The 24,821-nt window shown below is 41.7% G+C and overlaps 2 protein-coding genes across 2 annotated transcripts; one reads left to right on the forward strand and one right to left on the reverse strand.

Moving 5' to 3' along the window:
* Positions 1 to 614: 614 nt before the first annotated feature.
* stxbp3 (syntaxin binding protein 3) lies at positions 615 to 11,389 on the reverse strand. Its single transcript, XM_040129351.1, has 19 exons — positions 11,281 to 11,389; positions 8,986 to 9,035; positions 8,664 to 8,745; positions 8,456 to 8,532; positions 8,283 to 8,355; positions 8,037 to 8,137; positions 7,549 to 7,694; positions 7,228 to 7,321; positions 6,809 to 6,933; positions 6,591 to 6,689; positions 6,444 to 6,501; positions 6,270 to 6,335; positions 5,844 to 5,924; positions 5,412 to 5,547; positions 4,889 to 4,995; positions 4,584 to 4,682; positions 2,536 to 2,621; positions 1,740 to 1,888; positions 615 to 1,327 (listed from the first exon to the last, which is right to left on the reverse strand). The coding sequence occupies exons 1-19, from the start codon at positions 11,324 to 11,326 to the stop codon at positions 1,224 to 1,226; spliced, it is 1,779 nt and encodes a 592-aa protein (XP_039985285.1). The 5' UTR covers positions 11,327 to 11,389; the 3' UTR covers positions 615 to 1,223.
* Positions 11,390 to 12,159: 770 nt separating this feature from the next.
* Positions 12,160 to 22,221, forward strand: LOC120791151 (fibronectin type III domain-containing protein 7-like). The gene is made up of 14 exons (XM_040129352.1): positions 12,160 to 12,304; positions 12,489 to 12,504; positions 12,684 to 12,944; positions 13,470 to 13,730; positions 14,810 to 15,070; positions 15,487 to 15,750; positions 16,452 to 16,706; positions 16,836 to 17,093; positions 18,134 to 18,388; positions 18,745 to 18,999; positions 20,190 to 20,465; positions 20,797 to 20,826; positions 21,010 to 21,047; positions 21,541 to 22,221. The coding sequence occupies exons 1-13, from the start codon at positions 12,251 to 12,253 to the stop codon at positions 21,039 to 21,041; spliced, it is 2,478 nt and encodes an 825-aa protein (XP_039985286.1). The 5' UTR covers positions 12,160 to 12,250; the 3' UTR covers positions 21,042 to 21,047; positions 21,541 to 22,221.
* The last annotated feature ends 2,600 nt before the right edge of the window (positions 22,222 to 24,821 follow it).

Genomic DNA, 24,821 nt, shown 5'->3' on the forward strand with positions numbered 1-24,821 from the left:
GTCAACTTTTTTTTCTAAAGTTAAATAAAGCCCACGATTTATACCTTACCTTCATATCTGTTCTACTGAGTCACACAACTTGGACTAGTAAAAACATCCCTGTATAAATCCTGTATAGCGATTGTTCCATTCACGTACAGTACAAAGCCTCCTCAACACATAACGATTTTGACACCCCTCTCATGTTTAACCTTTTGACGACACAAAGGAAATATTTGCTTTCCTGTATTGTGTACAGTCATTGTGGTTAACAAGCTCAATGCTGTGTAACTAAGGCGTAATACCTATAGGAAAAGTAGGGTAAATTTGATCTATAACATTCCAGAAAACAGTGCAGCATGTTCATTGGTCGCCGGAGGCTCCTGCTGATTGACTACTGAACACGTGTTTCTGTTAATAAAAGGGTTTGGGTGACTTTTTTTTTCTGGTGGGGAATATTGAGTTACTACTGTTCTGACGGGCCACGGTGGTTAGGTGCTTCTACTATGATTCTTTCGACTGTTCACCCAATCCAAACGCACTCATTTGTTTCATCCGACAAGAGTTGATATTTTTAACTCCATCCCAGTCCACAAGGAAGGCAACATTACCTATAACTGTAACTTAGACAAATATTGAACCACTTCATCCGTTTATTAGTCCGTTGTCCAATGCAAGAAAAACGTAAATATTCTATGTTAAAACACTCTTCAAAATTACATTAAGTGTTTATAAACAGCAGTGACGGAAAAAACCGACATGGCATAGCAAGAACTCAGTGCTTACATACAGTATATACATTAGCTTTGCGACACTTTCCTCCAGCCATTCTGTCTCTGAAAGTTCCTCAGGTCTTTCGACATGTAACACTGCCAGCTTTTTTCTTGGCAGGTTATACAATTTTTACTTAAAAAACTCTTAGTAGAATGAGGTCAATTCACTTTTAATACGATCTATATCATCAAATTTCCACATCAAGCTATGTATAAACGCTATAAGCAGACCACAAGCTTATGGCAAAAGCTTTTCAATAGGGAAATCTGCTTAGAAGAGAATTTGCCTTCTTACCTACTGTAAATGTGCACTGGGTTTGAAAAGAGTATTAAAACAAAAAGATGAGTATAAGGTAAGTTCCCTTCATTCTTCCATTCAGGAAGTTGAGTTGAGTGCACTGTGCTGAGTGATATGAGATGTATGGAGATGGGGGGAGTTTGGGGAGGCTGTTAGTTGGAGGGCCAGACTTCTCAGGCGTTGCTCCGTTCCTCTATTGTGAAAGTCTCCATGGGGCCTTTGCTCAGGGCCTTGATGTCATCCAGGAGACTGGTGGGGGTCAAAATGTGGGAGGACCCTGGAATCAAAGCATAAAGAACTATTAGATGCCAAATTAAAGCATAAAAACCCTTCCACAATTCTGACTGGCTCCAGCAGTGGCGGTCAAACAGCTGGAAATAAAAACAGGCAGTGACTGTTTACATTTCACCGGGTGTTTCCAGGCAACAAGAAAAACTCAAGTTTATAGTACTGCATCAAAGCCAAGTGCACTTTATTTTAACGGGCAAAACTCAGTGAGTCACCGAATCATTTCCACTGCCAACCAGGTTTAATAAGAACTACAGAATTTTTCCACCCAAATTGACTGAATACAAACTTATCATGAGATATAAAGTGAAATCAGGGTGCCGAAAGATGCACATACTTTATATGCCCAGAGAAGGGGGTCATCTAACCTGTGATCTGTGTAATCTTTTCTCAATGCTCACCTATGATGACCTCGCAGGATTTGACTGCCTGGGTGACCTCGTAGGCAGAGCGCATCTCAGAGAAGCTGATTCCTCCTATAACAAAGATGATGAGGCGTGAGCCGGTCCGGCGCTCGTCCTGAGTGCTGGCTTTGTGCTTCTGACGGGCACTGTGGAGCAGAGGGCGGACGGCAGAAATTTACTGGGACACGTTTGAAAGGGAAAAACTGGCGGTTGCATGACAAAACTGTGGAAAGAATCAGTAAATTTCAATACCTAGGCAAGAAAGACAGGGAACAGGTGATGGATAGATATTCAGAACTGACTCTACATCCCAAAAACAGACGCAGACGCTTCAAACAATCCCACAAAGACAAACACCACTTTACAAATCTGGAGCTGAATGCAGTGCCACAAATTGTCACTGGAGGGCGCTAATTTATCACCCACTTATTGCCCGCATGTGTGTGTAACCTCAAATGGGGACATTCACTGTATACAACATGTCTCCAGAATTGTTTTTTTCATGCGTTTTCTTCAGACGAAATGAAAGACAACTGCCCATTACTTTTGAGTAATTGGTATTATAGTTTTTTTTAAAAAGCACAGCTCTAAATATCACGTGCTATGTAACACGTGTTGGCTTTCAGATAATCTGGAGTGTTTGACATTAAGTTCGTAATTGGGATCAACCTTAAAAAAAAAAAAAAAAAAGATTAAAAAAAAAAAATTAACAGTCTGATCAGAAAATCTCTAGCAGAATTATGTCCAGACTCTTACTGACCCAGATCTAGTGTGATCACTCACAAAAACTCACCTGACAGCCCCGGAGCCATTCCACGCAGCAGGACACTCAGACTGGTGGGGCCACTCTCTGGTGTCCAGTTTGTTCTCCACGGCATCCTGAAGGAAACATGCGTTTAATTTATCTGTCATTTGTAGAAGTCAAGTCCCACAGAGACCAAATCTCGCTGGCAAGCCAACATCATAGATTTGAGCATTGGTTTTGTTTGTACAGGTTTGTGAGGTATCCTACTTACATTCATTTGCACATAAAGCTCAATGGTCACCTTTCTAATGTCATGAGAGGGTTAGCAGCAAATGATCCGCAGAGTTCAGCAAATAGTTCTTTCTGACCAACAATGGCCAACACTTGATACCAGGCTTCAAACCTGGGTTTTCATTTTAGGGCAGTGGTGCTACCCTTTACAGTGAACAGGGCTAATTAGCAGAGACACATATAGGATTTTGGTGCCATTTTTCGCAGCAGGTACAAGTGTAAGCGACCAAGAGAGAAACTCCAATCCTTGAACTACGAGGAAAGCGAGCAACTACATGACAGTTTCTGCTGCTAACTCCAAGATGCATTAGGAGGTGTCAAAACACATCTTAAGATAGAGGAACAATCTGCTGTCAAACACTTCTGAGTCTCCAAGACTTGAACTATTCGCTGTGGCTCTCAACTGATCAGGCTCATTTTTTTTGGTACGTGGAGCTTTTCACTGAAAAATACAGATTTTTTTTTTTTTTTTTTTTTTAAAAGGAGCAGATTGGTTTAGGCTGATTACAACCAGATATTATTCTCACACACACACACACACACACACACACACACACACACACACACACACACACATCGAAAGCTAGTCTGTTTTCTGCTGCAAGAGGAAACTGGTCACCAGAGTCTACAGGAAGCCAGGTGCTCATGTGGTGAAGACGGCTATGAAATGGTTTTTCAGGTAATAAACAGGAAAGGGAAGTGAAAATGAAGAGAAGACACAACAGAATTTATTATGTAACAGATCAGCAGAGTTCCCCCCTTTGGATTATTTTTTAATTTTTTTTTTAACATTAAAAAGACCGCATACAAATCCCATTTGAAAAAAAAAAAACAGTGAGCCGTAACAACTGGTGAGCCACAGAATTAAGATTTTGCTGCTAAAAAGAAAATCTCAACTTTCTTTGTGGCCAAGAGTGTCTCCTCTCTATTCATCAGGCATCATTACCAACATGTGGATTTAATATCCGTAGAATTACAGAACTGAGATTCAGCAAATTGGTGAGTTAGGATTTTATGACCAAAGGGCAGCTGAGTATCTCTGCCTCTCGGTTCCCCATCCATTTCTGAGAACTGGACTCAGCAGCAGAATTTTAAATAATATACACATATTATTCCTTACATGTTCTATGGCTAACAGCTCATATAACGTACCGGATTCAAAAGAAACAGCTACAAGCAAACGTAATCGCAAGATAGAGTGAGAAGGTGAATGAGAAAACTGCCTGTTCAATATGCCTCTCTTTACAGTACAGACTTTAACAACGCAGCAGGGGACTGTGACACCCTACCTGTGTTTTAACACAAAACATAACCTCAGCTTATTATAATAAGCTCTTTCTATGGAATGCACTTAACATACAATAAAAGCATATGATGATCGGTACAACAGAAGGCTATCCCCAAGGGATCAACACACAAGTGACGCTTTATTGTGCCTTATAGATGCTAAGATGCTGTCTTTTACAAATGAATGAAGCAGCAAAGAAAAACACTGACATATGTAACACTGCCTATCAGATGACCTGAATCTGTTAACCTCCTTTTGTGGTGCTTTCACAGTTCTGTGCATTATTTTTCTCACAAATTCCATTCGAATGGGGACTGGGGTAGCACAGTGACCTAGACTGAGCTGCGTGTATGATATGTAAGACATAACTTACTAACTTAATCTGACTTCTTTTCTTTTTCCTTCCTATCCTACATCCTATCCAGACCCACTTCAAATCACTGTTTCCTGGCTGCACCCTATCCTTTTTTTTTCTAATAGAATAAATTATACAATATGGTAATCACCGCTCACTGACCTCCATCACATCTTTTATGACAGGGGTCCATCGGGAAAGGTTGTACGTCTGCTCCTGGGAACGATCCCGTCTGGTTGGTTTGCGAGAAAATAAACTCATCTAGAAACAGCAGTACAAGAAACGATGAGCAGGCTTCACTTGTGACTGATGACAGAACTGAACAGATGAACAAGATGAGAACATGAGGACACAGGATAACTGAACTGAACTGGTCTACAATCAACTGCAATCAAAATCATTGAGTCCGTCAATCAATCAATCAATCAATCAATCAATCAATCAATCTTTTCCTCCTCTTCACATACCGATGTGATGATAGGGACACCCAGTTCTTTCCAGTTCAGGATAAACTCTCGTTCATCCTCGATCTTTACATGTTGGATGAGTTTGCTCAAATTCTCGTCTGTTGTTCCTGTTCACACACAACAAACAAATGAACCAGAGTGAAAATCTATTACAGCTTATTAGGGCTGTATCCTCCTGGTCAAATAACTGGCCGTCAGGGTCTTGGTCAACTAGGGAAATTCTAAGTTTTAGGTCCATTTTACAGTTGTTTTTGGAAGGCATGATCTACTACTGTGAACTGGAAAATGACATTACTCAATAGATGATGTCTTTAGGCAAAGACAGCCCAAACGTTATATCCTGGCTGACTGACTGAGTCGCATTGCCTTAATGTTCGTTAAGTGTCTCTGGGTCTCTCTGACAGTCGCTACTCTGAGCGGTCACTGGAAATATATGGCTACAAAGCAAGAGACTACTTTACGGACCGCTAATGCAACAGACAGTGAAAAGAGACCGGTCTGCGGAAGGTAGACAAAGGCGTACCGTTGAGGCTGAAGATGTACAGCAGCACAGCTCTGATCTTGTCGTGGGTGCTGTACGGGTGGAGCAGCACAGGCAGCAGGGTCCTCATGGGATCCTTTACTTTCACCCCGTCCACATCTGACCCCACTGCAAGGTCCTACACAGAGATTAGACATCATTTATCTTTTGTTTAGGTTTGGGAATACTGTAAATGTTTGCATGTTTTTTAACATCTATTCACAAATCCACACATATTTCACATCTGGAAGCTGACCAGTACAAACATCACACCTCTACTGGCTCTCTCCTTGGAAACTGGTCAGAGGTCAACCTGGAAATCAAAGCCTTGCTCAAGGAAACCTTATAAAAGGTAGATGCTTGCAGTCCTGAGGCTTTCTACCTGTTGAATGTCAGCCAGAGGTTGAGTGGTAAAAATGTTTGGCACAGACAGACCTGTTCAGCTTTGCAGAGTTTCTCCACGTTGTTTGAGAACTGTTGCATGCAGTCCTCGGCCAACTGCAGATGAACAGTTTTCTAGAATTCAAAAGCAGAGAAAAGTGACCAACAGTATGAGCAGAATAATGTATACATACTGTTACTGGAGTTTCTAAATGATTTCCTTTAATGACAGATAAAAGACATTTATCATAGAATCCAGAAGTTATGACTCAAAAACATGCTCAAGTCAGCGTCACGTGCTGGTTGTGGTGCGTCAGGCTTCTGAAGCACCATCACCCAACCACAACAAAGAGATTCACTTAGCTCCATAATTAGTGCTAGGAAGCAAATAATATTAGAGTCACATTCGTCCTTAAACCGGTGGCATGTCAGATCCCAAACTATAACTATACTATAAATGAACCATACTGGTAATCATACCTCAGTCAGCTGTTTACGGAATGAAGGCATCTTCTTCATCAGTTGGGCCAAATTGCTAATTGTGATCTAGACAGAAAATTAAATGAAATGTTTGCTCAAGGAATTCATTTTAACTATGAAATACACAGCTCAAGAGATCAAGGAAGCACATAAGAAGATCCCACAGCTCTGTACCTTCCCATCTGGCTGTTTCTTCTTAGCGGATATTTCCTTTACCATCTTGGGGATTTGTCTATTGTGAGCAAAAAAAAAATAGGGTCAGGATTGGGGTGAGAAAGACAGGAACGGGACACATCCGTCCTTCAGATCTCGCACACTTACTCTGAGACCTCGGCAATGTGCTTGTGCCTCAGCTTGACCCAAAGCATGTCATCCTCATTCAGCAGGGCCTGCTTATCTGAGCCATCTTTAGACTTGTACCTGGCCACAAAAATAACCAGATAATTGGTTTCAACCACAAATGTGTTGTCTAAATTTGAAAAATAGCTTGTCTGCCGTAAGTGTGACTATAGAGATGAAGTGAGAAAAGCTTGTATTACTTGTAGGTGTCGTTCTGGATATCAATGAGATCATAGGCCATGGCCTGGTAGGTCAGCTCGTGCAGGATGGGGCTGACGGGGTCAAAACCTCTTTCCACTATCAGCAGCTGGGCCTGGGTCTTTCCCTGTTGAAAGGTGGAAAAACACAAATAAAAAAATGAAACATAAAAATGCATTTTTGCTTTTCCGTGATAATACTCAGCTGCTACCGAGCAACAACTGCAAATTTTTCCCTTTTGAAATTTCTGGGGAATGGCAACAACACTTTCATCTGCTCTTTTTACGTGACACCTTCTGTTAAGATGTCAGTGAAAAAAAACAAAAAACAGAAACCCCGCTGTATTTTCAGGTTCCCATTTAATCCCTGGCCTAAAACCGTGTTTATTCTGTCAACATTCTTTGTTCAGCAGGTCTCTCACCTTTTTCTTGTCACTGTTATCCAGCTGATAGTGTCTGGCCAGCTTGTTGTCCACCAGCTCTGCGAGGGTCTTTGCGTTCTCCATGTTGCTGTCTCTAGTTATGATATACATTGTTTTGCATGAGTTATCACAGTCAAATCAATACACATCGAGGTTGCACTGATACCAGTATTAAGTTAACCCAGCAGTTGTAACATATCAGACATCAAACTGAAAAGAAAATTGCTGATTGCTCAGTTCAAGCTTTTCTTGTAAAGGGCCTCACTGGCTTGGGGGCTAGGGTGCGCTGTAAACCGAGAAACTATATTTTCCATGGCTTACTTCTTGTATCTGATCCCTGGGTACTCTTCCAACGTGGCACAGAGCGTGACGAGCTGGTCTGCAAGTGTCTCCAGTGTCTTCTTTTTGTCCTGACTTCTGGGACTGTAGATATTTTGGAAAGCCCCCGGATAATCACATGTGAAAACCTGATTATAAGTAGAAATAAATAAGAACTCTCATTTACTTTTGTAAAAAAAAAAATCTCAAAACAATTGAAAATCCACAAAATACAGAGAAAAACTTGTTACAGTTCCCAAGCCACTGGGATAATACAAAATTTGTAAGATCATTACATCACAAGGAGCCAACACCCATTTAAGATTCACTCAGAACACTGCAAATGTCCTCCTCCCAGCAGCAACATGCCCTAAAACACACCAAAACTATAGAATTTTCCCTCTGTTAGCAAGTAACCAGAGAATCTGTGCAAAAAGAGGAAATGGAGCATTACAAAAGACCCCGACAGAACACACACTGTAACCACTCACTTGTGCCTCTTGCGGCATGAAGGACATGTTGATTTCCTTACAGACTCGTATGTACTTTGCACAGTACAGCTTCATATTGTTGAACAGGTCATCTGGACAGTCTGTGGGACCAAAAAGTTTTTAGTTTGCGTATTAACTGCTCAAGAAAAAGTCATCGATAACATTTTGGTCACGTTAGTTAAAAGGTCTTTTGTCAGTTATTTTGCTACTATAGTAGATTTGAGTAGTTATTTGTTAGTTACTTACAGTCAGTGAAATAAACATATGCTGCCTTATACTTGGGTTTGGTCTTGAAGTCCGCAATAAAGGCCTCCACACACTATAAAATGAAATGTGATTTCAGAAATAACAACAAAAAACAGGGAATGAAAACTTTAATTCAAATGCAAGATGACCATTAAAGGGTTATAACGGCAAACCTTAGCGGTTGGTGACATGAAGTAGATGGCTTTCATTTCTGGAACAGGCTCTCTGCTTTTGTACAGGTCCTCCACAACTAGATATTTGAAACAAGATATTTATTTTAACAGAGTAGCTACAGGCATCCACATACAGACTTCAGCTATTCAATCTATTACCAGTATGCTTTAAAAATAACTGTTTGACTGGTATGGAAACAAGGCCTACTTGTTATTTTCTCTGACATCAGATCGGACATTTTGCAGCATGATGAGAGGAGTTTGGTGGTGAAAGGATCCAGGATCAATATCTGTGAGGAAGATAAATCAGTAGAGGTCGGTCGAATTATGTATCACACTGTAATACAGTATGCTGCTGGGCTAGGGAGCCCAAAATTAAAAGTAGTAACACTGCCAAATTGAGAAATTACAATTCTGTTTTTAGTCACAGTGCACGAGTGGCATCAATCATGAAAAAGTTGAATCTTAAGGTGGAGGTCGTCAATTCATGCCATGAAAGCCATAGGACTCTGCACTGAGGGTTGTCCTACCTTCCATACTTCTGATTTTCTGCAGTCTGCAATAATTGTGTCTTTTATTCCTGTAAGAGACACAGCACATGACTCGTGAGAAACGACACAACTAAAACCAAGGAAAAAAATGACACAACTAAAACCAAGGAAAAAAACGACACAACTAAAACCAGTACTTAGTAACCTGCAAAGGCAGGTTACCAAGTACTGACTTAGTAGTGTGCCCAAACTTTTACGCATGCCACAACTGCTGTTGAATTTTTTTCAGTTTTTCACGCTCGTGAAATAAAACTTAACAGTGCATTTACATTCGTTAATGTCTGTTTGCTGCAGGGGTTGCAGTTACTTCTTTTTGCTTCAAAATTCATTATGTTTCGTTACGTTTTCCCTTATTTAAAACATCGCCCCAAGCTCTTAACCCCAGCCAGTCATCTCTGTGACATCTTAACTATAACCTTACCCATGATTGGATTAACCTCCTAGGGGCTCCCTGGGGTAAATATTTGTTGTTGTGCCCCTACTGAACCCCACGACACTACTTTCATTATAATCCCCATTATAATTTCCCGGCACCCAGAAACCAACCAGTACGCTAGAGCTGAAATGGTTAATTATTATTTGATTAGCTGACTGACTGAAAATTAACTGGGAATGACTTTGATAATTCATTAATTGTTTAAGAGTGAACTATCTTTTAAATGAAAAATTCCAAAAATTCACTGGTAGCAGCTTCTCAACTGAAGCTACATCTGCTAGTTTCCGTAGTTTTCTATTATGGTAAACTTGACTTGTTTGCATTTTAGACTGTTGGTCAGACAAAGCAACAAATTAGAACATGTTAACTTGGACTTCAGGGAATAACGATGGGCCTGTTCATCGTTTTTTGACGTTTGAGAGCGGACGTTAAGATTTTACTTGTCACTTCTAGAGCACTTCATGGCTCGGCTCCCAGTTACAGCCTATTGTTGATCTGCTGCGGCCGTGCGAGCCGGAGATCCTCGGGCAGGGCTCTGTGAGCTGTTCGCAAGTCCCGTGTCAAAACTGAAAGTGACTGGACTTTTGCTGTCAGGGCCCCGCATGAGGATCAGAGGCTTGCAGAATCAATAACATCTATGAAATCACTTGTTAAATTTTTTTAAAGGCTTTTATTAATTATTATTATAGTTTTAGTTTCCTAGCTGCATTTTTTATGTCATCGTTTGTGATTTCTTATGACTGTTTTATTTGTTAATTTTGTTGTTGTTCTAATTTATTTCTATTTTAGGGAATTTTATCCAATTTTATTACTTTTTTTAAAAAAATTGCTGGATTCTTTTTTTTAAGGGTGGTGTGATTTCGTTTTAATATTTGATTTCATGTGGAAAGCACTTGGTGACGATAGGAGCCACATAAGTAAACCTTATTATTATTATCATATACACTAAACAATCAATTGTTTATTAAAGAAAGTACCCGTTAGACTGGTTGCAGCCTTACATTTGTCCTTGTATGGAATAATATCACTCTATTTGTGTGTCAACTACTTGACACAAAAAAATAGAAGCAATTTCATAAAACACACCATGACAACAAATGAACTCAATATAAACTAAAGCACGTTAGGTCCTGAAAGTTGGTTTGGACAAAGATTCAGTCTACGTGACAAGGTCATAGTGTTAGTTGGTATTCTACTTCTGGGTTGCAACGTTTTACATATATGTATGTATGTATGTATGTATGTAGAGGCAAAAGATATGCAGTAAACCTTGCCCGGCTTTTCCCGGCTGGGTAAACTAGCCTCGCCTGGCCCCAACCAGCCCGAAGAGGACAACGCCGAGGGAAACGCAAAACGCCGCTCGGCGGGTCAACAGACCTCGACACCAGCTGACGTTAGGTTCGTGTCGGTTTAACGTTGTTCCGCGTCGCGCTGACCGCAGCCCGCAGCCGAGAGGCGGGGTGCCAGGCGATGGAAAAAAAAAAACCCAAAAACCTCGACTTCACACCGACCAAAGGTGGTCTACAGGAGTCGATGCCGGCAAAGTTGGGATAAAAACGGCAGCGCCGAGTGTTAACCCGAGAGTGTTCCGCGGTTGTCACCCAGTCGATTCTGCCCTTCATTTTACATTCGTAAACAAACAAACAAACAAACAAACAAAAAAGACAGAAAACTACAGAATGAGAGTTCACTGTCAACTCCAAGATGCAGAGTCACAGGGGAAGAAACGGTTGATACAAACAGCACTTAGTTGCTGGTTAGCCCTTTAAGGTATGAAAAACTAGCGTTACACTCTTTCCCCGTGGACAATAAATACCCTCCCGTTGAACTGAACTTACTTTTCCAAACTACTCTTGTCAGTCCGTGATCTGAACCCGCTGCCATCTTGGGTTTTTTTTTGTTTTTTTTTTTCCTTCTGCGCCTCTTCCTGTCCCATGTCCTCGGGCTGTGACGTCAACTGCGTCAACAAGTGTGCGACTGACCGCTGTTGTAGTTTTTTTTTAAACTTTTTTTTTTTTTTTGCAAAAGATTTATTTACAAACACCAAGACTTAGAAAAGAGCTCTAAACACCAGTTAACAAACAAGGTACATGAGATAGGTAGGGTAAGAAGAAATAACATTGGATAACAAAAAAGAATGGAGTAAAAAAAAAAAAGAATATAAATAACTCATGAATAAATAAATAGAAGAGTAGAGGTCATCAAAGACCTTCAGTTTTTGGTAAGCTCTGAGGAGAGACTTGTTGGCATGTTTTCTTTACTTATTATTTCTTCATTAGTCTCAAAGCACTGAGATGACTGTCCACGAGGTCCCTTTTTTGCCTTCCTCCATTAAATGTGTGGATTAAAAATGTTGCCTAAAGTGTAAGGTTATTTAAAACCTAGTCACTTTTCTTACCCTCCGTGGTTATACCAAACACGATTGTGTTTTCAGGCCTCTAGCTAGGAGAAGTCCAGTTCCTTTGCCAGACCCCTGTGCATGTTACATTTTTTTTTTTTTTTTTTTTTTGCGCCTTGACTACATCCTTGAATATAGAATATCATGCCCACAGCTACGACGGTTTTTCCTTCCCGTGCTGTTCAAACTGCACCGGCGCCTGCCCCAATTTACGTCTCTCTGCTTTGCTACGATTGGACATTTGCGCCCAGTGGGAAGGGCCAGATGCAGGTGTTTCAGCTAACACAGGCACCACATATGTTTAAAGAAAAAGGTGACACAGTTGAGAGTGAAGCGCCTTCAGAAATCTAACAGAAGCTGCAAACCGTGGGATACAGTGAGAGGAGTGTTCGCAGAGACAGACGTGAAGAATGGGCGCTATGAAGTGGCTGGTGATTTTTGTCTCGCTGGGCATATGCTCACAGGTAGAGCAATGAAATTATTCAGAAATTTGTTATAATAGGCAGCTTATTTCAAATTCAGGCACAGAAACTTTGTTGAGAAAAGCGAAGGGCAGAATGATAACATTCAAAGTGGTTAGTAGTAACTTTGATTTTATATAATTCTATGAAAATATTGTTAATAACATTTTCTCATCTATATTTGCAGGCTGCAACCGAATCAGGTACCGTATCTTCTCTTTTAACATATATTCCACTGTAGCTGTTTTATCACTGTCATATGTGAGAAATGAAGAGGCACAAAACCTTGACTGTATTATACATGTTTGTGTAAATGAATCCATGTCTCAGGGTGAAAAGCACGTCCTATAGGGATCTCCATTTCTTTCATCTCTCTCATCAGCCATCCAAGTGTCCGTGTTCTCAGCGACATCAAAGACCGTGACTCTGAGATGGACCAGGTACTCTGGAGCCAGCTCATACAAGATCTCCGTTGCCCCCACAAGCTCACCAAGCGACCCCATCGCTTTTGCCCAGTTTGGTCCAAACACGGTGATGGGCTCTGTCAACTCCCTGTCCCCAGGCGTCAATTATGTCTTCACAGTTGAGGCTCTGGACAATTCCCAAGCAACACTGAGCACTGCAACTACTGAGTCATCAACAGGTGAGGTACACTTCTGTCTAAATCCTTACTGTTTAAGCATAATAGAATAATAGCATATTCTACTTAGTGCTTCACTGATATGTAATTTTCCATTTCAATCATCCAGTGTGATAATACAATGTAAATGTAAACACCTAAATTGTAACTTGAAGAACTGATGGCTGGTGGTGGACAGTTGCCAGTGTACACTTAGCAAAAGACTACCAAAGATTCAAAATTTGGTTTACAGGGTAAAATAGATAATGGTAGCCTTCAATTATGATAAACTTCTTTTAAACTGATACATTTTTGTAGTTACATTTGGTGTAAGATTTAACCAAATTAACTCAGGGAGACTGAGAGGAAATGCAATCTTGTTTCCCATTATTTAGCCCCTAAAATCTGCAGTCAACATGGGAGATGATCACGTGGAGCCCATCCCTTGCATCCCACCACCAAAATCTTCCTGTTTAAAGTTGAATCTTACAGTGAGCGTCCTCTTACTGGATGCCATTACTGACCTAAACTGATCATCGACTATTTTAGCCCCCGAGATGATGGATCCCATCCAGGCAGTGAAGCCGAAGGACAGCAGGACCTTGATGGCGGAGTTCACCTTGAGGACCGGGGCGACTCACTACGTCATACGCATCCAGAACTCCAATGGCTTCTACAGAGAGGACACAGTGTCTTCCTCCCCCACTGAGATTCGGTCGCTCACACCCTACACCGAGTACACGCTCAGCATCATGGCCGTGAACAGCGGAGGCCGCAGCCAGCCGTCTCTTCCTGTGACCGCGAAGACAGGTACGGTTGTTACGCACCTTGTCTTTGTTTGCGTGCAGAATGTTAGATTTTCACATTCTTTCTTTCCAAAGTTGAGAAAACAAAACAGATATGAATTCAGTGGGGAAAATATTGCCCAAGGGCTGGTTCATGTGTCGAAATGAGTCACGGAGAGACGCTGAGCACTTTTTGTCATCACTCCCCATGCCCTGCAGAGGTCACTTGATCTTCCTCATTGTCCCATAGCAGAGCCACTATATACAGTAGTGTGAGTGAATGTATACACGCATCGTCTTCCGTCAACTGCGCTTTCAGTGTTTGTGCAAATCCAGGTTTGTCTTACCCAAGAAACGCAATCGGAATCCCTCGGGGCCTCTCCTGTATCAGTGGTAACTATACCTGACCCTTCTCTGTCAAACGCACAAAGAGCTGACCTCATCGTGGGTACGTAGCTGTCACCTCTCACCTCCACTTCCACCTCGGGGGGGAAAATCTGATCCTCATGAGCTGGAAAAAAAACATGCAACGAGCAGTTTCACCATTTTTTGTTTACCGTTTGACATTTCGATCTCTGGATTTCACTTTATTCCAGGAACAAACCTCCACTTCATATCTCAATCTAAACTCTTCTCCCGTGTGGTCCCTCAGTGGTGGGACGAGTCACCCGCCCGTGCTCAGTCAGAGGAATCCCTCTCGGCCTTCAAAAATCACTTTTGCTCATAAAGACTCGTGACCCGACTTGCTTTCAAGAACACGAAACTTGACTTAAAGACTGTCTCTGGTAGACCTGAGACTGGACTTGCTCCGAACCAGAAAACAGCTCTGAAAGCTCCACCGCCGTCCATTAGAGTGACATTGTGACTGTGTTCGTTTGTATTTCACTGGGCTACAATCCAGACAGACAAATAATCTTGGATGTGACTTGTTGAAATTTTAACCACAACCTAGTGGAGTTATTTTTCATCTACGCACCATAAAATTACTATTCAAATTCTGTGTTTTATGGAACAATTGTGGCCTGTAAATAGAGGGCTACTAGTCTTTATCCCCCAGAACATCTCTCCCATGTAAAACTTGCCAAACCTTCCTCTCCTCCACAGTTTTGCCTCCTCCTCAGCTCTCCACCTCCTCTCCCAGCAACGACAGCATCGTCGTGTCCTGGGCCCCCGTTGCTCACGCCGTCCAGTACACCCTGTCCGTGTACAAGTTTGGCTCCAACACCAACGTGAAGCACAACGCCTCCAGCACCAACCTGACCATCGCTGGGCTGGATGCTGGCTCACTGTACGTCATCAGGGGTTTCGCCTGGGACCCTGAGGGCCGAGCGGGGGAGGGCAGTTCGCACACCAACCAGACAACACGTAAGGACGCACTAGGACACGTTTTTGTGTGTGTTTTTGGAGCGCCACACAGTATCTAGTAATTGCCCGCTATGACCTATTATTTGTCCATATTCCTCTTATGATAACTAGAGAAATATTACACATGACGTGATACAAAAAACAAATAATTAGGCTTATAGTTTTGCAGCCATGGATCATATAGCTTGCATTTGTGTGATATTGTCGATTGATAAGTCTTGTTGCGGTAGCTGCACCTGCTGAAAGCAGCTAAACTGTGACATCCAGTAAGTGATTATTATGGTATTTTAATAGAATACTTTAGTAACTATGATTCTACTACAATGTCTAGATTGACAGTGGTATCAAGTATGTATGTATGTTCCTATGTGTACTTGACTGTACTGACTGTGTCCTTATGTTTTGTCTTTTAACAGGACCTCCAACGCCATCTTCTGTCAACGTCTCCGTGGTGACGGCTAACGGTGCGGCCGGACTCTCTGTATCCTGGGAAGGCGATCCTGAGGTCTACGGATCCATCGAGTATTTTGTGATGAGTGACCAGAACCTGACCTGTAACTCCACATCCAGCTCCTGCACCCTGTCTCCAGTGGCCTGCGGAGAGGTGCACGTCATCCGGGTCACCGCCTCAAACGAGGCCGGGCCCAGCTGCCCGTCCAGCCCCGAGGTCTTCATCACCTGTGAGTAGCAGAGATTTGCTTTGATTCAGATCCACACAGTTCTAGCTAATGTTCTTTGTTGGCTCCCCCCGTTATCGATTTTGACCTTAATACTACACAGATAGAAGTCGGGTCAAATAGGGTTGGGAGATGATAGGCACAAAACACACAACAGAAACAGATAAATGCTGTTTCTACCAAGGTTATATTAGGCATTATGGGCTATCAATGATCAATGACCTTTGTTTATGGAAATAGTATTAGATTGAATGAAGATTTACAATATATTGCATCAATATGATGATATACATTGATTTGCCAGTAATATAATATACTGGATTAGTCAGGAACATTCTCACCTGGTCATTTTATCTATTAATATATTATCTTATTATATCTAGCTCTAAATATTACAATGGTGAAATAAAATTCAACCAAACAACCAAAGATTTGATCCATATCGCTCACGCCTGCTACCAAAAATCACATTTAGCAATTAATTGTAAAAGTAATGGGTGTACCACAGGAACAGTTTTTCAGTTATTCAGAGTTATCGTCACACTTTACCATGTGTCATATGATAAAGTTTTCACAGTCATGTTTTCATTTTTTTTCATGAAGATTAAAATCATTACTTTGTGATTACTGGAGAGAAAACATGTTCTAAAACGACGCAGCATTAGGCTGCTCTGACTAAACCCCCTGCTGTCCTCTGCTGTCAGTCCCCTGCCCCCCGGAGTCTTTGGCTCTTGCGGAGCCGACGGAAGGAAACTGCACGCTGACGTGGGACACGGTGCCCCACGCTGACAGCTACGTGGCCTTCATCAAGAGAAGTGATGGCGCCGAGGAGACCTGTAACACCACCTGCAGCAACTGCACCTACCACTGCCAGTGTGGCTACACGTACCTGATGTCTGTGCTCGCATTCAACCGGGCCGGCGCCAGTCCCCCAGGAATGAATCTCAACTATACCACCTGTAGGTAGTAGCAGCAGAGGTGACATGTTTTAAGACTTTCAGTCATTATGAGACAGATTTTCTTCTCTTCCTGTTTGTCATCACAATATGTCTACGTGTGTTTGCCTGTGTATCACCCGTGTCTGTCAGTGCCCTGTTGTCCAGAGGGTGTATCCGTCTCCGCGGTGAGCACTGACACTCTGGAGATCACGTGGACAGCTTCGCGGGGGGCAGAGCTGTACGAGACTCGGGCTGCGGGCAGTTCAGAGGTCATCCTGTGTAACGACACGGCACCGGTGTGCGCCCTCTCTGACCTCCGCTGCGACAGTGCCTACAGCGTGGTGGTGACACCCTGCAATGAAATCAGCGGATGCAACCGCGCATGCAAAGCTCACACCAAAGACACAGGTGGAAAACTTCTATTCATATATGCGTGCATCCAGCTAATACCCAGTTACATTTTGCACTTAAGTTCTGTTTATCTGACTTATACAGTCACACTGTGGCCAACTTTTCTTCCCAGATCTCACATAAAACTGATTTAAAAACAGCAGTAAAGTTTTTATTCTCTTAGAAGTTTCACATTAACTTCAGTATGGAGTACAATACAAATACCTTTTGTGGCATGATCGTATTTATTTATGTGACATGTTCAGATAAGCTAGTTCAGTACAAAAGCACAAAAACCCCATTTGAACTATAAGACTTTTGCATTCTTCATCTCAATAAATAGCTCAAAATATTTACTTTGTTAGAGGGATTTAGAGGGAGTTAGAGGTGTTACCACCTTTTATGTATTAGATAGATCCATGCATGCACTGGCCACTCTATTAGATACACCTGTGCAATCTAAAGCATTACAATACAGCAGCTCTGCCATGAATTCTACTTTTACGAAGCTTAAAAATGATCTTTTTTTTGTTGTTGAAACTGTCAGAAAGGTGATAGTTCTGCTTTGTGTTTGTTATATTCAGAGGTGTTTTCTAATATTCTGTCCCTCTCATGCATGTAAATGGGATGGACAAAATATTAGAAACACCTGTCAATAATAATGCAGCCCGCTTAAACAACACCACCCACTACGACCTTCATAATAAAGGTGAGAAGAACAGACAGTGTCAACATAAACAAAAAAATAAAGGTAGAATTTGTGGCAGAGCTGTTGTGTTGGATTGCAGTAGATTCCACAGGTGTACCTAATAAAGTGTATAATCACTTTTGTAAAAAGGCATGAATAGTAAAAGCTTATGTATTTTGTTTTAATGACTGTATGACTGATGTGCTGCCTCCATAAATGACCAGAAACTGATAGTTTTGAAAAACTGTCTGTAATTGCTTATGCAATGAAACTACACTAAACATTCAGACAGGACCCTCAGAGGTACGGACATAAACTCTACAATAAACTCAGCCAGCTTTTATTCCCTGCTTTTCCTCGTGCCCGTCAGCTCCCTGCATGCCAACGGATCTGAGGCTGAATCCGAAAAACTCCTCCTGCGTCAGTGTCAGCTGGACGGCGAACAACAGGGCCGCTACTTACACCGTGAGCGCGCTGGGAGGCGAAGGCGGACACACCTGCGCCACCGCTGGAAACAGCTGCGACCTCACCGGCCTTCCCTGCGGCTCCACCTATGAAGTCAGTGTCATCGCAAGCAGCGCCGCCGGCCAGAGTTTACCCAGCTACTCTGACTCCCTGGAAACAGGTGAGTAGCCCGAGAGTACAGACCGGTGACAAACTGAAGGGGAAGCCAGTATAAAAGCGGGCTAATGATTAAAACAGTCACTGAGCAATGCGGGTTTTCAACCGAGTTTGAACTACACATTAATAGAAACAAATGTTAATAGCTACAATTCTGGACCATGTGCATCCACAGGTACACAGGTACAAAATATGTTATTTTGGCAGTTAAACCTATAGATATAAGTATGAGGGGTATAAATGGCAGTTGAAAACAAATCCGATTAGACCATTTCTAACAACATCTGGTATGAACCGCACCCACTTACGGTATAATCCAAATTCAGATACAGACAGTAGCTTTGTGTCTTTTTTTTACAGAACCCTGTTGCCCGGTGAATCTAACAGTGGCTCAGGTGACTCAGGCAATGACCAACGTCTCGTGGTCTCACGCCAAAGGGGCGCATTCCTTCATCACCTCCCTGACGTCGCCGCGTGGTCACGCCCGCTGCCACACCCAGGACTCCCACTGCCTCGTGGGATGCATCACCTGCGGGACAAACTACACCGTCGCCATGGAGGCGGCCAGCCACAGCGGCCGCAAGGCCAACTGCAGCTATCAGGGCTTCTCGTCCAGTGAGTGAGGACGTTTTCTACCAGTGAGGAGGAAAGACAGACATTTATTAGAGTATCAACACCAAAAAAAAAAAAAAAAAAAGCATGTTTTTGAGTAGTTGACTTCAAATTATTACTCTCCACATAGAATAAAGCAACGTTAGCTGACCACAGTTGAAGACATAATGTTAGAGAGTCAAAGTAATGTTGCGGGATTCAAATGCAGCTTCAGAGACCTTTACACACACACACAAACCAAATATTATTACTAACTATTACAAACAAAATCTTTCTGTAATGTTTTGCCTTTTATTTATGCAGCTAATGAGTATGCGTCTTGCAACATGGAAGCATCATCGACTTACTAGTGACTTCAAGAGCTTCTCTCTTTATGCATTAAACTTGAAAATATTAGAACTGTACCTATAAATCAGTCATCGCTGTCTGCAAATGTGTCGAGCGATAAGTAACAAAAATGTTGAAGTCAAAAAGTGAAAGATATATTCGACGTGAAACGGAAATAGTGTCTCTATTGCATGGTGTATCCACCAGAGAGTTTCTTTTCTGTGAAATGTCCCACTCAGCACATGTCATGCTGTCAATTCTTTAGAAAAAAAACAAAAATTGTACTTTTATAAGTATCTAAATAGACACTTAATATATTTGAATAGAAGGTACACCTTTTTTAGAAGGTACCACCTCTGAGCAGGGACATTAAGGCAGGATGTTTTTCCCTCGCTTTCTCCAGTGTTGTCGTGATTAATGACAAACAGATCACTGAAGTATCTTCAGAAACTCAAAGCCAGACTATGTAACGTTTGCTGATCAGCGACCACGGCAGTCACGACCCGGAACGATGACATAGTGCTAAATGCTAAAATGTATTTTAACAGTAGCACAAGTGGATACGAGTCATAGACTTAGTGATTAGTAATGTCTACCCAAAATTTTCTGATGTTAGCTATGTATAAAATTAATCAGTGGTGCCTTTTATTGCTTTTGAATTCAACTTTTAATGTTGAATGTTTTCAGTTCCTCTTCAAAATTATCACTTTAAATAAAAACACGGTAAATATTTATAGTTCAAACACATGTAAATGTATCAGTTTTTAAAATGGCCTTTATAAGTTTTTGGTGCACAATTATCCACCAACATCTGGTTTTCTTTGAGATAACAAAGCCACGACAGACGCTCTCTCTCTCTCTGGCAGGTGCCTGCTGTCCCTCAGGTGTCAGGCTCTACAGGATGGCCGGCGACGCCCTGCGGGTGCACTGGCGCAGCGCTGGCAGCACCGGCAGCCACGGCAGCCCCAGCTACATCACCGAGGTGGTGGGCAGCAGCAGCAACTACACCTGCACTGCGCCTCCGGGGGAGAACAGCTGCGATGTTGGCGACGTCCGGTGTGGGGACATCTATCGTGTGTTGGTGGCCCCGCTCACACCGGAGGGCAGCAAAGTCCTGTTCTGTCCTCAGAGACTGTACTCAGGTATGATTTACACCTTGAAATTTCTTTTGAAGTCAATTCTACCCAAATTTGTTCATGGTTACAGTCACAATTCACAGAATTTGCGTCCAACAGATTCTTCATGATGTTTTAAGATACAAATGTGCAGTGTTAAGGCGCAGTTGGTAGTTTTACCACCCCTGCAGTCACTGTGTACACTTCTGTAAATGAATTTTATTAACCTTAATTGGAAATAAAACAAAGCACAACTGCAGTAAAGCGTATTTGAACAATTAAGATGACCAGGAATGGATGATGGAGTTTGACTTTTTTTTTTTTTTTGCTGTTGTTGTCGTTTTTTCTGCTTTTGTAGTAACTTGCTCAGACAGCAACGTTGGTGCAGGTGAGTATGTCACCATTTTGAACTTTAACCTGTACGTAGATTTATTTGATTATTTGGCGTTTAGATCATTTAAAATGAATGGTTTCTGGTACTTTATGTGAGAATATTGCGCAAATCTTTTTAGAAGAAGGATGCCACCGAGAGAAAGGTGATTTGTTTCTAATATCGTTTCAATCTGTTCAGTGATTTACAGAGGGAAGAGAAGTGTCGACTAGCAGATGGTAAGTAAATATATTGCATCTGATGAGTCAAGGAAACTGGTCTAGTGTATAATAAGCTTAGAGGTTGACTGAAGAGAGAAAGTATTGTGAACTCAGTGAAACTACACTTCCTGGCGATCGTGAGTTTTATTTTAATTTTTTTTATACCTCACTTTTTTCTTGTCATCTTGAAAAAACAAACAAGAAACTAAAAAAAAAAAAAAGCTTTTCTGGCAATTAAGCACGTGTCTTTTTCATAATGAGATGATTTCTTCCATCTCTTTTCATGATTTAAAATGAGAACTGTGGGCTAAGTGTAGTAATTTTACGGCAGCGTCCTGAAGCTGTCGTCTTCCTCTGCTGGCCACAATGGAACACCCCTCGCAATTTAAACCTATTTTAATCCTACTCATCGCTTTGCTGTTGTAATATGTCGAATTTTAGTAAGTGGCCTACAATGAATATACAAATCCAGCAAACTTAACGGAATATTTCCTCTGTTCTGTCTTCACAGCTTCCTCTCCAGAGATACAACAGAAGACCTCCACCTTCTTCGACCCTCCCCTTCCTCCTGCATCATCCTTGCGCATCTCGATGAAGCCGATCGGATAAATAAAGAGAAGAACAACCGCTAACCAAGAATAAACAAGCCTGTCTGTTGGCCATGGTATAAACTGATGATGAAATAAATGTTTGAGATATTTTTCAGTGCTGTGAACGGGCTTTGAAATGATGTTCATGCACAGTATCATGGCCAAGAAAAACCCATTTTGTACCATCAACGGACATGAGCAAGTACTTAGATGAGAAAAACATGAACAACATGAGTAGATTCAAAAGATTAACGATGAGACAAAATTATGGTATGGATTTGGTAAGAGTGAAAAAAGTGATAAAACATTTGATCCACAAACAAACAAAACCAAATTTACATGCTGGTACTGAAGTTTTGAAAATTGATCGGACTTGACGGATCAATAGAATCAAACAGTAACAGACATTTCACATCGCTCATGCAACCTTTTGCCCCTCCATCTTAAGAAGTATTCATTTGAGAAACGACCAAATTAAGATTTGTTTCGTAGCTCCAGCCCTAAGTAGAAAAAGGCCTCCTGATGATAAGCGGCAGGCGCTGATCTGTGCATCTCATCATGCGTCGCCCTGTTCGCCCACGACTTCTCCAGTGTGCTGGTGCCCGTCCTCAGGATGAATGAAACATTATGGAATATGCGTCACTGTGGCCGTGTAAACCCGATGCATATTTCCGCTAATAAAGAATTCCCTGCACCGTCTGCGTGTTTTGTGGTTTGTTTATGCTCATTGACCTAAACTTTACAAAATAAGAAGCCGAGAGTTGAATTCAGTCACAATGTTTATCAATCTGGTTGTTGTGTATTTTGTTTGTTTTCGTGCTGTCGAAATTCTGACCTGGGTCCTTTCTCCCCTCAGGTATTGTCATCATAGAATATAATAAGTGACAACTAGTTATGATCAGATGTTATTGTTTCACCTGTCATCATTGCATCAGTATTAAAGATGTTCTATCACAGTACAATGAATGAACAGATCCGATGCCTCTCGCATTCAGGTTTTGTTGTTTTTAACTTTTCTGGTTTGTATTGCTTTTTTGTTTATTTTTTGTTTTTTTTTCTGCTGTTGTGAAAATGTTGGCGCATTTCTTGTCAAAATGACTTTAGAGAAACCGGCATTGTTGAGTTTCATCTCAAACATTTTGATCTCAGTGGAGAACAGTTCAAGGCGGGGCTTGGGTGCTCAGAGGGGTGGATTTTAATCTCAGCTGGCACCTCCCATTGCGGGTAATTTATTTGATTTAGCTCCATGGTCTCAGGAGTAAATTCTGGTAACACAACCCCCCCCCCACTCCCAATCTCACCACCATTCTCACTTTTCAGACTTTTTAGAAAAAAAAATTTTGTCGTTCTATATTAGGAAGCAGTCAGAGAGCTCAATATTTATAATGAGGCTGATCAGTGTCCCTAAATGTGTTCCTTTAATAAAGAAAACGTTTGGAAAGGCTCCTCAATTTATCAGCATCAAAACAGACACAGTGACAGACAATCATTGGCACATGCGCCAGATGTCCCATTAAAGTAAGTGTAGTAGTTTAGTACTAAACAGCAAAATTTGTTCAGAAATGCCCTGTTTTACAATGTTAAGATATCCATTTACAAGTCCTCAGCCTGCACCTAGAGCTAATTGCTTGTTCCTCTGCACATGGCCTAAAGCTCCAAAAAATTTTCACTGAAATCAGCACTGGTTTTTTGAGATATATAATGCTGACCACGCAAAAATAACCTCCTTAGCAGAGGTATCAAGGCTGTCACATCTCACCCAGGCTATGCCTCCCAAAGCACCACCCAATTTTGTCATTCAAAATCATAATCGACAATAACAGTTGGGTAGGCCACTCCAGACAGTCCGCTCAGTTGTCCGGAAACTGCACTGTAACTCTATTTGTGGCGGAAAAGTCCCCGGACAGTCCCCATCGAACCTTGTGCTGTGAGGCAGCCCCGTCTTTGTGCAAAAAGCAATTAAAAAACGGAATCAAATCAATATTCAATGCGGTCCCCTTTTGCCTTAAAAACAGCACAAGTTTCCCAATCAGACGCCTCCGTGATGCATCGAAATCGAAAAACATCTAAAGTGCCTGAAACTCTTTCACAGTACTGCAAATGAAAGATAAGCCAGCGCTACGCAATGTAAAAAACACCGTAGGAGCCAAATGTACCGGATTTGAAGGACAACATGCCCACATACTTAACATAGAAACAACGATTCAAAAAGTTGACAGACTCATGGGCTTCAACTGGCCCAGACCTGCTCAAAAATAATCAGTAGGTTTATATTGATTTAAAATTACTTTAGAGCATTTTATACAGGAACTATGCCCTTAAAGCATTCGGTGACATGCAGGTCATAAGACTTTTAGACATCTAGATCAAAGTCTGGTAAATTTGTTTGAAATTGAAAGTTATTTAGACACTTAGGTTACATGTAACCATCGTTTTAACAGCATTTAAACTACAGTGCTTCAATGTGTGACTACCGAGTTGTCGATCAAAACGAACCCGCTTATAACGAAGACCTCTCAAAGTCTTTTGACGTGACTGATTACCTTCCTCCGCGGTGCTTACTTCGCGTTTACCATTCAGCTAGAGACTTTGCTGCGTCAGAAACGCGTCCCCTCTTTTTCATCCTCAAGACCACTTCCAGGTTCCCCGACCTGTACTGTGTGGCCTCCCCATTTCTTCAGGGGTCTGGGAAATAATATTCCACGTCTTTCCTCATCCACTTCCGATGAGTCCGCAGCAACAACAAAAAAAACAACAACTCAACCCTATTGTCTTGTAATGTCGTTTTGAAGAACAGGCGCAGACAGCGCTGTGACTCCAGTGACTTGAGAGATTTGTGGGTAGTTGCATCATGAGATGTTCAATAGCCGTGACCTATAAGTGTCACCTTCAGGACAATATCACAGCCGCATAAAAATACAACGAAATATCAAGTCGTTCACATTACTTGTCCTTATTCACCGCGCTTCAAAATTGCTCTATTGTTTAAGCGGAGGGGCTAAAGTTTCCTGCCAGGTTTACGGCCCGTATCCGCTTTCATGTTGACTTCCTTTTTTTTTCTAATACACGACGAGGAACTAGGAGGTGATGGCCTTTTATTCTCCTCTGATAAAAGGTCCCTTTCGGCCCAGCATGTAGCCCACATAAAGCCATCTTAGGGCTTAGTCTCTCTAGGATGAAATTAACTTCATTTTTCATTGAA

Source organism: Xiphias gladius, chromosome 6 (genome assembly GCF_016859285.1).
Source record: "Xiphias gladius isolate SHS-SW01 ecotype Sanya breed wild chromosome 6, ASM1685928v1, whole genome shotgun sequence".
In the NCBI taxonomy this organism is placed as follows: domain Eukaryota; kingdom Metazoa; phylum Chordata; class Actinopteri; order Istiophoriformes; family Xiphiidae; genus Xiphias; species Xiphias gladius.

Coding starts and splice junctions, on each gene's coding strand:
- stxbp3 (XM_040129351.1), bottom strand. CDS start 11,326: ATGGCAGCGGGTTCAGATCACGGACTGACAAGAGTAGTTTGGAAAA. Junction 9,036..11,280: donor GACAAGAGTAGTTTGGAAAA/GTAAGTTCAGTT, acceptor TGTCTCTTACAG/GAATAAAAGACACAATTATT. Junction 8,746..8,985: donor GAAAATCAGAAGTATGGAAG/GTAGGACAACCC, acceptor TCTTCCTCACAG/ATATTGATCCTGGATCCTTT.
- LOC120791151 (XM_040129352.1), top strand. CDS start 12,251: ATGGGCGCTATGAAGTGGCTGGTGATTTTTGTCTCGCTGGGCATATGC. Junction 15,071..15,486: donor GCACACCAACCAGACAACAC/GTAAGGACGCAC, acceptor GTCTTTTAACAG/GACCTCCAACGCCATCTTCT. Junction 20,827..21,009: donor AGACAGCAACGTTGGTGCAG/GTGAGTATGTCA, acceptor CAATCTGTTCAG/TGATTTACAGAGGGAAGAGA.